The 15,977-nt window shown below is 41.2% G+C and overlaps 1 protein-coding gene across 16 annotated transcripts in view; it reads left to right on the top strand.

Annotated features, from left to right (window-relative positions):
- PPP2R2B (protein phosphatase 2 regulatory subunit Bbeta) overlaps nt 1-15,977 on the top strand; it is a 440,587-nt gene that overhangs the window by 382,809 nt on the left and 41,801 nt on the right. For all 16 annotated transcript variants that reach the window (XM_077897736.1, XM_077897733.1, XM_077897745.1 and 13 more), the window contains one exon: nt 4,616-4,793. In XM_077897736.1, the coding sequence (XP_077753862.1) occupies nt 4,616-4,793 (178 nt within the window). The remainder of the gene's footprint in view (nt 1-4,615; nt 4,794-15,977) is intronic.

Below are 15,977 nucleotides of genomic sequence, written 5' to 3'. Positions count from 1 at the left end.
TGGGAGGTAGAGACCTGGAGTGTACCTGGGTAACCATGGCTAAGGCACCTCTGTGGGTCTTGATTTTGTCATCTGCATATTGTAGGTACTGCCTGGGTCAGTAGTTTTCAAATTCTCCTTAATCACAGAAATATTAATTTAAGCAAGATATGATTGAGAATACAAACACGTACTATCAAGAGTGATGGAGAAGGTAAAACCTAGACAGCCACAGCCGCTCATTAAATTCCCCTCCACATAAAAAAATCATAATAATTAAATAAATAAATAAATAAATAAATAAATAAATAAATAAATAAATAAATTCCCCTCCACATCACACACATGCACACACAGGATGGTCTTTGAAAAAGACTCTAAGCACCCTTCTAAGATTCTTTATTCTGTGACCCAGTGTCACATCTACATACCAGAGTCTTTCCAAAGTAATAAGCTAAACTGTTTGCAGTAATGGAGACTTGATGGTTTTTGACCTGCAAAAATGGCAATTTCATATTTCCCTCTAATAGTTTCATCTGCAACAGTATGCTCACTCGGGAACCAAACTGCCTAGGTTCCACTCCTCAGCTTACTCTCTGTGTGACATTGAACAGAATACTTCACCTCCCTGAACCTCCACTGTAAAATGGGCAAACCGAAGAACCTTCCCCAGGCCTGTGCCCAGAGAAGGCAGAGGGCTGCAGAGCCCTGGACTTGGGGCAGGGGATCTCTGACAGTGTGACTGGCACACAGCATGGAAGCCCTCCTTGAATATTGTATAGAGAAAGCCCTAATGAGGGCCTGTGGGCCCAACTTGAAGCATTGTGTCCTACTCTTCTCCCTGTCTAGCCCTGAAGACAGTATGTAGCCAGAGCAAATAACACACAGAGTCCCAATAGGGCTTCCTGGCCAGTCATGCTGTCCAGATTGAATCTCCTTCTTCCTTTCTGGGAAGGGCATCACTAGGCAGTGGACAGGCCTTGACCTGGGCAAGAGAATGGTGCTGGAATACCATGGATGACATTCATCCTTCCGCCTTATCTGGGTAACGCATTAGTGGCTCCCTCCCCAGACACCTCCATGGAGCCTTCCCCATTAAGTGGTACATCATGGAATATGTCAGACTGAATTAGCAGGCAGGCCCGTCACGTTAAGCTGATGCTCTGGGCTGGCAGTTCCCACTTTGTAATGCCTCTTGATCCTGGCTGTCACGCTCCCTCCCTGTCACCACAGCCATGGGAAGCCTCTGCAGACAACGCGCAGTAAGGAAGGATGTTCAGGGAAGGGTTTAGGAGAAGCCACAGGAAGTCCTTGCAGATTGCATTTCTTCTGTGGCACTGGGAAGCCTGTTTTGAGTTCTGCTACCTCGGGGTGGGTGCAGAGGAAGCACAGATAGCCCTCATAAGCTCCAGGTGGGGTGTTCCTTTATGACAGACTATAAAAGCGTGGCATGTGTTGTTGAAAGCACACAGCATAGTCACCCTGATTCAAATACCAGGAACACCTACAACACCTAATTGAGGATTCTAGAGGCAGCCTAAGTACAAAACTCGATGACTACCACTACAGTTGTCATCAGTAATACTGTCGATGCCATAAATACTTCTGCCAGCTTATTCATGTGACATATGGAGCATTTATCACTTCCCGCCATGTATGATATAAGAGTGTAGTGTGAGACAGTGGAAGGAGCACAGCTTTACAGTCAGGTAGGCTCTGGTATTAAAATCCGACGATGCCTCATAACTCCTACGGCCTCCTATTGCTGGGCAACCCTAGGCAGTGACTTCGCCTCTCTGAGCCTGACCTTTGTCTCTGTAAAAGTACTTACACTCATACCTATTTCACAGAGCTGTTGAAAGAATTAGCAGAGGTAATAAATACATTATACTAGCAGAAGTATAAAGAATGACCCAGAGGAGTAAATGCCTAAGAAATATTTGTGGGGAGAGTTCCCAAAAGCAGAGTAATATTTTTTTATCCATTACAAAGCCTTGACTCAGATGTACTCTTTGTTGGTGTTTGATGGTATCACCTTTCTTTCCAAATTTTTGCTTCATTTAGCCTCTTATTCTCCACTGTACATCAGGAATGATCTCAAAACTTTAATCGTATCACAATCATTGGAGATCTTTTTATTTCTGCCCATTTCCTTAACAATAATGGCAAAAATCTTTGGCGGGGGGGGGCTTGCCTCTGACCTACCCTGTTACTTTGGCTCTTACCATGGTTTCCATCACTTTCTCTGTTTCACCCACATTGACCTATCAGCCCTTCATTCTTGGCCCTACCCCCACTCTAGGACCTTTGCACATGCTATTTTCTCCAACTGGAACATTCTTCCCTCCCCAAATAAACCAGCAGTAGTATTTATGGCATCGACAGTATTACTGATGACAACTCTAGTGGTAGTCATCGAGTTTTGTACTTAGGCTGCCTCTAGAAGCCTCAATTAGGTGTTGTAGGTGTTCCTGGTATTTGAATCAGGGTGACTATGCTGTGTGTTTTCAACAACACATGCCACGCTTTTGTAATCTGTCATAAAGGAACATCCCACCTGGAGCTTATGAGGGCTATCTGTGCTTCCTCTGCACCCACCCTGAGGTAGCAGAGCTCAAAACAGGTTTCCCAGTGCCAACAGGACTTCCTGTGGCTTCTCCTGGACCAGCAAACCTCTCTCATCCCTTGCAGTCATCCATCCCATACTTTCTCAGCAATGGCTCCCTGGGCCTCCCTGATCATGTTAAATCCCCCCTTTGCATGATATCCTCTCCTTTGCAGCACTTACTGTATTTTATTATGATATGACTTCGTGTCTACCTCCTCCATCTAGACCAGCTGGATGAAGGCAGGAACTGTCTGGTTTTGCTCACTACTTGTATCCCCCAGGATCTTGCAGTCAAATACTCAACCACTGCCCCAGGACCTTGTATAGAGCCCAATAAAAGTTTCTGAAAGGGTGAGAAGAAGGGTGAACCAAATGGCATATTATCTCCACAGATCCCAACCCCCCTTCCTGATAACTTTCAGATAGTATCCTGAGAACCCAGAAGGGACAGGTTAACCACCCATGGTTACACAGCCTTTAGGTTTGTCGTGAATCTGTGATGAGAACCCAGGTCTTCCAGTTCTTGCCATCCCCGAGCTTATGCTCTAAAACCATTATCCATAATTGGAGTGGAAGTCTCACAAAGACTTTCCTTCCCCTCCCTTTCCTGGTGTTCAGAGGATACCTGGTTCTTCCTATATCCACATTGAAAGCCACCTCTGCCTTCCAGGATATATAGCACCACAGCTACATAGGACTCTGATTCCCTGAATTATTTATTCAATTTTAAAACTCTCTCAAAAGTGTGAGGGACCTAAGCTCCTTCAAGACCAAACTGGGAGAATTCTGTTTTGTAAAAGGTTATACTGTTGAAGTGAGTACACTTCACAGAATGTAACCTTTGCTTCTGTCCTCTTCCCCTCACCCCCTGGGTTGAAGCAAATCCAGAAATTAAAGTCTTCATTGACCACCTGGAAGCAAATCAGTCAGCAAATCTGCTCAGTTGCAAAAGATGACTTTTTTGAAAGGGAAATAGCTGTTGGTTAAGGACCACATCTGGTGTTTTGTGTTTGTGTTTGTTTTGTTTTGCTTTTAGTCTATCCCCTGTCAGGCATTGGTGTTCTTTCTCACTTTCTCAGGAGCCAGTTGGCCCAGGTGTAGTCAGAAGTGCCCTTGAATTCAAAGAGGGAGTCAGAAGAGTGATGAATCTTTGTTCATATTTGGCAGGAAGAGCTTCATGTGTGGGAATCGATTTAACGGCCTGATTCTTTGACCCATAGGAAAGAAAACATTTGCTCGAATATTCTTATTTACTCATTCAACAAATAATCACTGAGTACACCTTATATATCAGTAAGATGACCACATACTTTATTGTCCAGACTAGGACAGTTTTGTTGTGAAAGTAGGTATTTTGTAGTTGGTACACAAAGACAACAGGTATAAACCAAGATTTTTCCAGGTAAAGCAGGATGTCAATGAGTGCCGTCTATATTAATGGCTACATTTGGGCTATTAGAATCTTGGGTGGTTATATATTTTCCCAAAATCCCCGTAAAGATTGAAGAAAAAGCCAGGATGGCGTCTAGACCTCCTAAGCCCTGAAGTATAAATTTAGATCAAAGTTGAACTACATATTTCTAAAATTTGCCCACAACTTCCTTTTTAAACTATACTTCATGTTGAAAACAAACAAGCAAGCAGCTTGGAACAACAGCTCAGAAAGCTAATGACCACACAGTAGATTCTAAGTTCAGTTCCCCCAGGATGAGGCCACCTAGAGGGGCCAGGAAGAAAGCTTAGAATCTATAAAAGATGAAATTGCCCATGAGGGCTAAGTGATGGTGACAGCTTTTGAGAAAGAAGTAAACCTGAAAGGAGTAGAAGGAAAAAAAATAAAACTAAAAGGGAGAGAGGAAACAGGAACATGTGATTTATCAGTCTTCTGATAGTTTTCAGGCTTCTCTAAATTCAAGTTTTTGAATGTGATTATGATTTTGTGTGTGATGATAAAAGACATCAACATGCATACTTTTTCCCTCATGAAGAGCTTTGATTCTGAAGTGATTTGTTTCTCTTCCATCCCAGGTGCCTGTCCTGAGACCCATGGACTTGATGGTGGAGGCCACCCCGCGAAGAGTATTTGCCAACGCACACACATATCACATCAACTCTATATCAGTCAACAGCGACTACGAAACCTATATGTCAGCTGATGACCTGAGGATTAACCTATGGAACTTTGAAATAACCAATCAAAGTTTTAGTATCCTTTACTGGGGGCCAATAACCAGTTGATTTGAATCATAAGTATTCAGGTGTGAGCAGGCTTGGGGGGAAGTAGAAGAGAAAGAACCAATCACAACCACAACCCCCAGCACTTGTGGTGAACTGTTCCCTTGTAAACTATGTTGGCATCCATCCTTCATCCTAACAAACTTAGAGAAGTATTGACTTACTGTAGTAGTAGTCCAGGACTACCTCTGGGTTGGAACTCTGCATCAGTTCGTTTACACAAAGTCATTTGCGTGTCATGAATTAAAGTCAGTTGCAACTTTATCCACTATGATATAAGACCCCAGAATTCAGTTAGGGTTCCTTCCTCTTGTGAAAGGATTTATAAATGGTCTGTATGGGCAGCATGGACCACAGGTACACATGAGAGGGTTTTCATTCTGTCAACATAGTGAAAATAATACTGGCTGCCATTTATTGAATTCTAAGCACCACCATACATAGAACCTCATTTTGAGAAGTGCACATATCATAATTTTACAGCCTGATGGCTTTCCACAGGGCACACCTGTTTAACCAGCATCCAGATCAATAAACCAAACTTTATTAGCAATCCTCACATCCCTATCATGCTTCCTTCTAGTCTTCATACACCAAAGGTACATTTGATATAACAACCCCCTGATATAAATATTACTATCCCCTATTTAGCTAAAATCCAGTGACATCAAGAAAATTGTTAAATGAGTATTTGAGCCCACATCCTAATCCCGTTATAAAGACCCCGTTTCATAATATAGATGGGTCATTTATTCACTACCTATCCTGTGGTCCATCCCACCACAAACCTGACTCTTCATTTGAATGCCCATTCTCGGGTAATGATTTCTCTACCCATGCAGCTAAGCACCTGACCTGGGAGTCAGTATTTTTTTTTCTCTCACTCACCAGCCTCCCTACTCCTGACCCAATCTATGAGCCCTCTAGTGCTTACTCTGAAATATATCTCAAAGCCACCCCTTGCTCTCCCTCTCCACTCCTACCACCCTACACTAGCATAGGCCGCTGTCCCTTCATCTGTGTGACTGCAATAATCTCCTGCTTAGTCTCCCTTTTTTCTTGATCTTCTACATAGTTCATGTTCCCATAATAGAGTGGACCTTTCAGTATCTAATTCAGTTATCATTCTTCCCCAGCTTAAAACATTCTAATAACTCCCCAATGGATTTAGGATAAAATCCAATTTCTTTACCTTGAGCTACAAGGTTCTACATGATCTGGGCCCTGCCTCCCTCTTTGATATCCAGTCATAGCACTCTCCAGGATTCTCTCTACTTCAGCCAACTCACCTCTTTTCTGTTCCTGGATAAACCTTGATCTCATGTCTCTTCTTTATGTTTGCTGTTCCGTCTTTCTGGGATACTTTGTCCCCGAAATTCACATGACTAACTACATGTTCAGCATTCAGACTTCAATCTAACGTTGCCTCCTCAGAGGTCCTATCCCATTAACTGCCAGGTAGCCCCCAAATAGCCCTCTATCGTTCTTATCATCACAGCACACATCACTATTTGAAATTTTGTGTGTATATTTTGGATTTCCCCATATTCAGGTGTAAATTCTATGAGAGAAGGACTTTGTATGATCTGTTCCTATACTCTAGTACCTAGAACATTCTGAGATAGAAAATACCATTTTGGTTGGACAAGTCAAGTTTGAAGTATGATAGGTCGCTGAAGTGGAACTCTCTAGTAGACATTTAATCATGAAATTCTTTCTTTAAGATTTATTTATTTATTTGAGAGAGAGAGAGGGAAAGAGAGAGAGCATGAGCTGGGGCAGGGGCAGAGATAGAGGGTGAATTCCAAGCAGAATCTCTGCTGAGCATGGAGCCTGATACAGGAGCTTGATCTCACAACCCTGAGATCATGACCTGAGCTGAAACTAAGAGTTGGATGCTTAACCGACTGAGCCACCCAGGCATCCCAGTGATCATGAAATTTAACCCAGAAATTTCACTGTAAGAGTACATGGGTTATAGTAAAGCTCTGAATGTTTTGATAAAAACAGACATCATAGTGGTTCAAACACATAAAAAATAATTTGTTATAAAGTCCATTGTGATGATCCCCACTAGAAAGCAACCTCCTCCAAACAGTGAACCAGAGAAATAGGTCCTTCCATTTTGCAGCTCCCCACTCTCACCAGGCTTACCTGCAGTCAGGACAGCAAAAGGAAAGATTGTAGAGAACCACATACTGGAGGCTCTTTTGGGCCAGGCCCTAAAATAGCATGAATTCCATTGGTCAGTCACATGGCGACTTCTAACTACAGAGCAGGCTGGGAAATGTAGTGTAGCTGTGCATGTAAAAAGAAATTGACATGGTATTGCTACATAGCTAGCTAGTCTCTACCATAGAAGAGTACTTGATGGTTGCCCAAGCCTTCTTTTTTTTTAAGTTTTTATTTAAATTCCAGTTAGCTAACATAGTGTTATATTAGCATCAGGTGCACAATATAGTGAGTGATTCAGTACTTCCATACCACACCCAGTGCTCTTCCCAACAAGTGCCCTCCTTAAGCTTCCATCACCTATTTCACCCATCCCCTACCCCTCCTCCCCTTTGATAACCTTCAGTTTGTTCTCTGTACTGAAGAGTCTGTTTTTCTGGTTTGCCAAGGCATTCTAAGGAAAGGAGCTTTAAGCAAGTAATGGCAGTGATGGAGGTACTAGGACCTGACCCTCAGGACCATGACTGGCATCTGTTATTGATTGCACAGTGGATTCTACATGCTGTCTGAGCCTCAGAGAGCCTGCCTACAGATTTTGCCTGGAAGTACAGCTGCTAATAGAATGAGTGTGGGTTGTGGTGCCCTTTCTCCCTTTACATCTTTTCCAAGAACCAGAAATCTGCTCAGACTCAGCTGCTGTCACTCTGAGCATCTGCTGTCCCCAGTCTAGGTGACATGTTTTCTGGATTTGCCTCCAGGCCTTCAAGATGGAGGCGGGTGGTTTCTTTAGGCCTTTGGGGAGACAGATGCCTTGGGGAAAATGCAAAGGGGAAATATTAATAGCACAATTTAGGTTATATTCTGCAGATGTGTGACAGTCTGCCAGATGCTGGCATACAAATGAGACTGTGCCATTCACCCTTAAAGCAGCCATATGTAAAATAATCATTGTCATCATGAGAATGATGATCACTGATATCTATATAGTTCTTTTCAACTAGTGCCTTAAGCACTGAGCTGACTGTACAAACTGGGACCTTTTTGCCTCTTGTCACTGAAGTACAGCCACCTCTGGGGTAGGAAGCGGCCATCTTTCAAAACACCCTCAAAAAAACACCAACAGGTCTTATTAAATCAAACATTGTTTAGCGCCATTTTTATAATGTGGCTGAAAAACATGGTGCAGGATAGAATAATGTGGGGTTCCCAGAACGTGGTATAAGTACCACTGGGTGGTAATCAAGGTACTTCTAAGCACTATGTGGATTTTTTTCATTTTCATAATTAGATATTCATAATAATACTAAAAAAGACAACTATCATATCAGTCTGGCAATTTCATAGATACTGAAAAATCCACTTAAATTATAAAGTAAGTTTATGTAAAGAAAAGTAAATAGTAAGACAAGTGGTCTTGCAGTGTGGTTAAATAATAAAGTCATGACTTCCACTGCCTGGCATTTGGTATGACACTGGCATTATGATTGAAAATGCAGGCTTTGGAGTCCTAAAAGTTCTAGAAGTTCTGAACATCTTAAAGACTGAAGTTCACACTCAGCTCTACCACTTGCTGGATGTGTAAGCTTTAATAAGGTTCTTAATTTAACCAACCCTCTGTTACTTGATCTTTAGAGAGGAGTTTTATCAAAGAGGATTGTGAGAATTTTTAAAAATATGTTTATATATATGATTATCCACATATATAAAATATATTTATATCTTTAATATGTATATGTGGATAAATGTTATACATACAATTGACCCTTGGACAGCATGTTTTGAACTATGTGGGTCCACTTACACGCAGATTTTTTTCAGTAAATGCAATAATGAATTTTCTTTATTAGACAATAATTTCTTTTCCAATAATGTTTTATTGTAAGACTACAGTGTATATATTATATATAGCATACAAAATTTGTGTTAACTTATGTCATCAGTAAGATTTCTGGTCAACATTGAAGTATTAATTACAAAGATTTAAGGGAGCCAAAAGTTATATGTGGATTATTGACTGCACAAGGATCACTGGCCCTAGTCCCCACACTGTTCAAGGGTCAACTGTATATAAAATATATCCATCTATGTCTCTTTATATACATATGTGTGTGTGTATATATGTATATACACACACACACACACACACACACACACACACACACATATATGGTTAGGCCAGTACCCTGCTAAATGAATGATAAACAGATTTCAAAAGAAGCTTGATTATCATGGAAAGGACAAGGAAACTAAAAAAGTTAGATGTTAGTATGGTGGTTTCTATTCTACTGAACTCATTACCTGGGTCATCTTCTCAATTCTAGACTCCTCCTTTGGCTTTGCAGTTGGATGCTCTTTTTAAGACATTGCTCATTATACCCTAGACCACATATTTGCAGGATCTCTGAGGTCCGGGGCCTTGTATTTAACACTAGATCAGATTGAGTCCTCTCCTTTCCCTCCATAGCCAGTCTGTCCTTATCTGATGTAACAGGTTCTGTCTTAAAGTGGTCAGACTTTGGCCTTAATGGGTTAACTACTTTTGGACAATAATAACCCATTTCTAGATTAGTGATATTCTAGGGCTAGAAGCAGTCCTAACTTTTCAAACTAGTTTTCTATGATACACTTAGAATCTTTTGAATTCTTTTCTCAAGGATGAGAATGAGTTAAATCTGGACTTTTACCTAGTCCAATATGGGACCTATTAATAGGCTACTATCAAGTAAAAGTAAATATTATACAGCCCTCAATAACTGTATACCGAGTACCTAGTTTGTGTCAAGCACTGTACTGAGGCCATGGAGATATAGAAGCGAAAAGAAACTTTCTGCTTTCAGAATGACATTCATCAAATAATCACATTAATGAACATATAAACAGAGGAAAGCCCTGTGAGGAAAGGAAATACATTTGTGTGAATGCTTCTTTTTTCAAATCTGATAGAAACTAGGAATAAAAGAAGACTTTGCAGAGGAACTGATTATTGAGTTGAGATCTGAAAGAAAAAGAATATGAGCTAAGTTGGGAAAGAGGTGTGGAGAGATTGGTCTAGCATGTACAAAGGGCATGTGGCAGAAGGTAATAAAACAATGTTGGAGGAAATCTAAAAAGGCCACTGTGACTGGAACCCAGAGAATGTGTAAGCTTTACACATTCTGGTGGAGCATAGTATAAGCAAGACTGAAAAGGTCAGCAGAAGCCACATCTTACAGAACTCTGTAAGTCTCTGGGCATGAGACAGGATTTCTCTGAGAGAAGACATCTGGACTCCTGGTGTGTTTCATCATTGGCCTTGGTCTTAGCATCCCTGTGTATCAGCTTCATTTGTCAACTGAGCTGAGGCCTTTTTGGACTTTATTCCCTGATCAGGGGATCCCTGGGTGGCACAGCGGTTTGGCGCCTTTCTTTGGCCCAGAGCGTGATCCAGGAGACCCGGGATCGAATCCCACGTCGGGCTCCCGGTGCATGGAGCCTGCTTCTCCCTCTGCCTGTGTCTCTGCCTCTCTCTCTCTCTCTCTCTCTCTGTGTGACTATCATAAATAAATAAAAAAAAATTAAAAAAAATATTCCCTGATCAGGGGACTGTATAACCTCAGCTCTTGGCTTCTGTCTCTCTGTAGTACCATGGACAGCGGCCTGCCTTTTATTCTGGTGGGATTCTTTCTGCCAGACAGACTTTGAAGCAAACTGTGGGGCCTGATACAAGTCTGTCTCCCTTGTTGCTGCTCTGGCTTCCATCCACAAGTGTACATATCAAGTTGAGACTGGCATTTGGTGTAAAAGGAGAGCATTCCAGTGACACCTCCAGCACATTGGCCCACATGTGCCAGGGCAGCCTCCTCCTTCCCATAATAAGTGCTGCCTTGGTGGGTTTTCGAAGGCCTGGTGCTTTGCTTGTGAGGATGCTGACCCTCCGTATCTGTCCTACCTAGGGATTTATGAGATGAGGGATTTCCCTCTACATGAGGAAAGCCCTTTGGACTTCATGTTGTCAGGGCAGAGGGCAAGAATGCAACTAGGTAGGCTTCTGGGGCTTTTTGAGCTTCCTCAGAGCAGTATAGCATAGTAGTTAGGAATGCTTAGTAGTTAGCTTAGTAGTTCGACTCTGGAGTTAGATTCACTGGATTTGAATCCAGTTTTTTCTCCTAAAATCTGTGTGACCTTGACAAGTTGTTAACATCTTCTGACCCTCCCATTTCTTCATCGGTTAATGGAGATAATAATACCATCTATCTTGTAAGGTTGTTGTGGGTATTAAATGAGATCATAGTGTTGATTTCTTAGCCAAGTACCTTGGCACAGGGAGAAAGCTTAATAAATAGTAGCTATTATTATCTGTAACATTTCCCCATCCCCCTGTTCTTCTAATCTTGTTGCCTGGATCCCGTTCTTTCCTAAGAAAACCACAAGCTAAACGATTTACAGTATCCAGGCCTGGCATCTTGACCTATTATTGACCTATGATGGATTTTCTGCATTAAAAAAAAAACTATGCCTAGAGAATGCTGCTAAGTCACAATGAATTAAAGTAAAATCCATAAACATTTATTGAACACTTACTATGTGTACTGGAATGCCATTTGAATAAAACTCCATCCCTGGTATTATGGTTCTTGTAATCTGAAGCTTAGATGTATCAGCTAGAGTTCAAGCAAAAAGCAAAACTCTTGCAGGAGCACTGTATGTGTGTGTGCTCTTTGCATGTGTGTGTCTGTCTGTCCATCTGTCTACAGAGAGAGGGAAAGGCAGGAGAGGAGGGAGAAGGAGAGAGACTGACTTACTCTAATGAACTAGACTTGCAGTTGTGAGGCTGGCCAAGCAAGTCAGGGTCTGTTAGGCACTTAGTCAGAAATGGAAAATCACAAGTAAGCTGGAAGAGCACAGGATGATTTGAAGCTTGTCCACACATGGCAGTCAGGAAGAGAGAGCCTCTTCCTCAGGGAGGGCCTAAGCTTTCCTTTATAGGTCTTCAACTTGATTAATTCAGGCCCACCAAAGAGAATCTTCCTTTGGTTAACTTGAAGTCAACCTGTGGGGGCCTTTAATCACATCTGTAGAATTGCAGATTCCCTTACAGAAGCACCTGGATTTGTGTTTGATTGAATAAGTGAAAGGAGAAGATGTGTGTGTGATACATGCTTCCTCTCTTCTGTCCTTCAACTTTCCTGAGCCCATGTTACCCCACCATAACCAGAGACATCCTAGAAAGGGAACTCTTAAGGATTCAGCCTAACCAAGTTAACATATCACAAAACCAGCAAAGCAAGTATATGGACAGAGGAAGACAGACATGTCAACATACTAGGGAAGATGAGACTAACAATTTTTGGAGCCTGTATTAAGCACCAGGTATAATCTACACATCATCCTTTGTAGTTGTCTGCCTTTTTGTAGATGAGTTAACAAATTTAAAGGCTTTCATGATTATGTAACTAGTCCAGACTTGGAGATTCAGTCTTTCATACTCCATACTCCAGTAAAATATACCCTATCACACCATCTCAAATTACTCAATTGATTATAATAATATGTATTAAGTGTTAGGTGTATTCAAGGTGCTATGGTTACACAAGAAAGGGAGAATCATGAAAGAAATTTGGCTAGAATGAGTCATAAAGAAAGTAACATCTGAACTGACCTTTGAAGAAAATACTGGGTGTTTCCTAATGGTGGAATTCAAGCTCTCTGTCACACGAATAAAATAGGAAAGAGTCTGTGGTTATGAGATTTTCAAGTGCCCCCCCCCAACCCAAATCATGAATTTCATCTCAGCCCTGTGTCTTCTGTAGCTCAGGACATACTTAAAGCAGTAACTAATATGGCACCATATGTCTCTTTGTCGGTCTCTCATATTGAGCCTAGCAATTGGCAAACCCTCCATAAATATTTGCACATTGGCTTTTTTTAAGCTCTTAAAAGAAGAATATCCCTTGGAGTCCTCTTCAGAGATTGCCAGTGTCTTATCATCAAGTAACACATCCGTTCAGCTAATAAGATCTGGATGCTTTGTAATCAGTACTTAATATCCAAAGATTTCATTCAGACTTTGGAAAGGGGGAAAAAGCCCTCAAAGCAATTCATGTCTCCTAAAAGGAAATCCAACTCTATTGCGGGTAGTTCTCAGGGCCAAGATAGGCTGTTCTCCACCTTCAGTATTGGCAGACTCTAAGTACAGCTACATGAAAAACTTCAACTGCTCCTGAACATGGGTGTCTTTCCCAGGCGAACGTAGATTTCCAGCCTGGCCTGCTGAAAGGCTTCCTTTTTGGCTTTCCTGCCCTTGATTGGCAGGGCTTAGAAAGAAAACAAAACAAAACAAAAAATATTGTCAGAATCGGCACTGATAAAGACAAGTGTACAAGGATATCACCTTTAAAAGCCCACAAAACTGAAACATATAAAGCTATCTGGGGAAAACTAGATGCTTTTTTTTTTTTTTTTTTTGAGAGAGAGAGTGAGAGATGGGATTATCCAGGCTACCATAAAGCCTTTAATAATTGTCTCGTGAAATTATTTCATAATCACAATTCTCAGAGGTTATCGAGGTAAATAGGATTATACCCATTCAAAGGCTAAAAAATCGAAACCCAGAGAGAGAAAATGACTTGCCCACATTTTCCAAGCAAAACAGACTTGGAATCAGAATTGAATCCCAATCTCCTGACCCAGTTTTGTTACAATCATGATATTTATCACAGTATTTTTTTTTAAGATTTTATTTATTCATGATAGAGAGAGGCAGAGACACAGGCAGAGGGAGAAGCAGGCTTCATGCCGGGAGCCCGATGCAGGACTCAGGATCACGCCCTGGGCCAAAGACAGGCACTGAACCGCTGAGCCACCAGGGATCCCTATTTATCACAGTATTATCTTGAACTTTACCCATGTTGATGAGGCTCCTGGTCTCTCAACTCTCTCATAGGTGGTTCTAACACAAGGAAACTATTTTTTTTTGTTGTTTAAAAATAAGCACTTATCGTGGAGATACATAGAATCATCTGTAATCTCCCCACCTAGTTTTGGTGTATATACAGGGGAATAGCATCACCATTTTAACATCGCGCTAGCTAATTGAACTATAAGGACTCAGAAAAGTAAATAAATAATAAAAGGGGAAAAAATCTTAACTCTATTTATCCAGAAAGCCTTCTCCTGTTCAGTCCAGGATATACACACACATATATCATTTCTCTCTCTCATCGCTGCTTTATTTTTCTGCTTAGCAGTTATTACCATCTAGTCTATTATATATTATATTTATCTGCCATGCTTAGTGACCATATGCCCTGCTAGGATATAGGCTCCACAGATCAGGAGGATTTTTGGTCCGTTTTGGTCATGACTGTATCCCCTGTACCCAGAAAAGTACTAGCAGGTTCTTTGTTAACATTTGTGGATTTACATGGAGGAATGAATGAACCAATGGTAAAGGTAAATCACCCTTTGTAAGCTAGAGTTACTAAAGGGTGACTTACATGCTGACCCTCCAACTAATCCCTGTAAGGTATTAACCATATTTCCTTCCATTCTCTATTGTCTTTCCCTCTCTCTCATTTTTTACATGATTCTGGTCAGACTGTATATATATTTTGTATTTTACTGGCTGTATATAGATAGAAAGAAGTGAAAATACCTTGTCTTTTTCTGTCCTGTAAGACATGATCAAAAGAAATTGTAAAAATGTTAACTAATAATTGAAAATCCCTATCCTCACCCAGACAGAACCATTACTAACATTTAGTAATTTGCCTTTTAGCTCATCATTTTCAGAGTGTAAGTTTTAAATGACATTGTGATCATGCTATAGATACAATATTTCATGGTTTTTAACGGACTTGGAATTTCCATTTCAGAAACAATTTATTGAGGTAGATCAAATTTCAATCATTTCCCTATTTCTTTATACACAGGTTATTGTCAATCTCTTTTATCACATTGCAGTAGACTTTTTTTTTTTTTCATAGAAAGCTTTTTCTAAATTGGAGATTAGGGAAATGACTTTTGAATGGCTCCTGTGCTACCCCTTAGCATCCTGCCATTACCCTCTCCATTCCCTCACCCCACTGGTGATGTAATTTATGGCTCTGGCTTCTTATTTGTTTGAAGCCAATCCCTTAAGGGGTGACCTCCCAGTGTCTTCAATTATTATTTTAAATGATGCCTTAGGCCCTGCCTGGCACAGTGATGCCCTCACCTTCCCTCCTTCTGCCTTCCAAGCATGGAGCTCAGCTGCCAAACTAACTGTGCCCCCTCCTGTCCTCAAAGCTGCCTCCAGAGTCCCAACAGAGAAGCAGATTAACCCCTTTTGTTAGTAGAGGTAATTTGTCTGGGCTCAGCATTAATAAGGAATGCCATAAGCAGTTGGGGTCAGGAAGAACAGATCTGTCAAGCCCCAGGGTTAATTTAATAGCAATCTGTTGGCTGTCTGCCTTGTATATTAGCCGTGAATCCAGTGCTATGTTTTGCTTTTGCCATTTAGTTCTTTGGGACAACAGGGAAAGAATTTGGATAGAGAGCTCTAAAGCATAGGGAGGAGAAAATTGACTGTCAAAATGCATCATTCTGTTTTCAAGATAATACAGGGAGCCATTCACTGCTTATCTCTCTTCTCTTTTCCTCCTGACATGAAGGGCAAAACCACATATGCTGAAGGTGTGCATCTCCCTTTAGAACAGAGTCAGAGGAGAGGACTGGGTTTCTGGATGATGTAGATGTGAAATACCCTGTCCCATCATCCCCATAAGCCATTGAATTTTTAGTTATTAGTCTCGTCCCAAATGTTCTTAGAACTCAGCAAATCCTCCATCGGTTAACAGTTCAAGAAATTCCGTATGTTTCTGTTCCAGTTCGTGGTTCAAAAAAGAGAAAAGTAATTATCACATCCTAGGATGCAGAAATCCTGAGATGCTATGTCCAAATTCTGATTTCAAAAAATGCAGCCACCAGGGTGGTCGGTGAATTAAAAGAACAGAGGCTGCCCTCT

The sequence above is a fragment of the Canis aureus genome, chromosome 5, assembly GCF_053574225.1.
Source record: "Canis aureus isolate CA01 chromosome 5, VMU_Caureus_v.1.0, whole genome shotgun sequence".
Lineage (NCBI taxonomy): Eukaryota > Metazoa > Chordata > Mammalia > Carnivora > Canidae > Canis > Canis aureus.
This window is presented reverse-complemented; position numbering and strand designations above follow the sequence as displayed.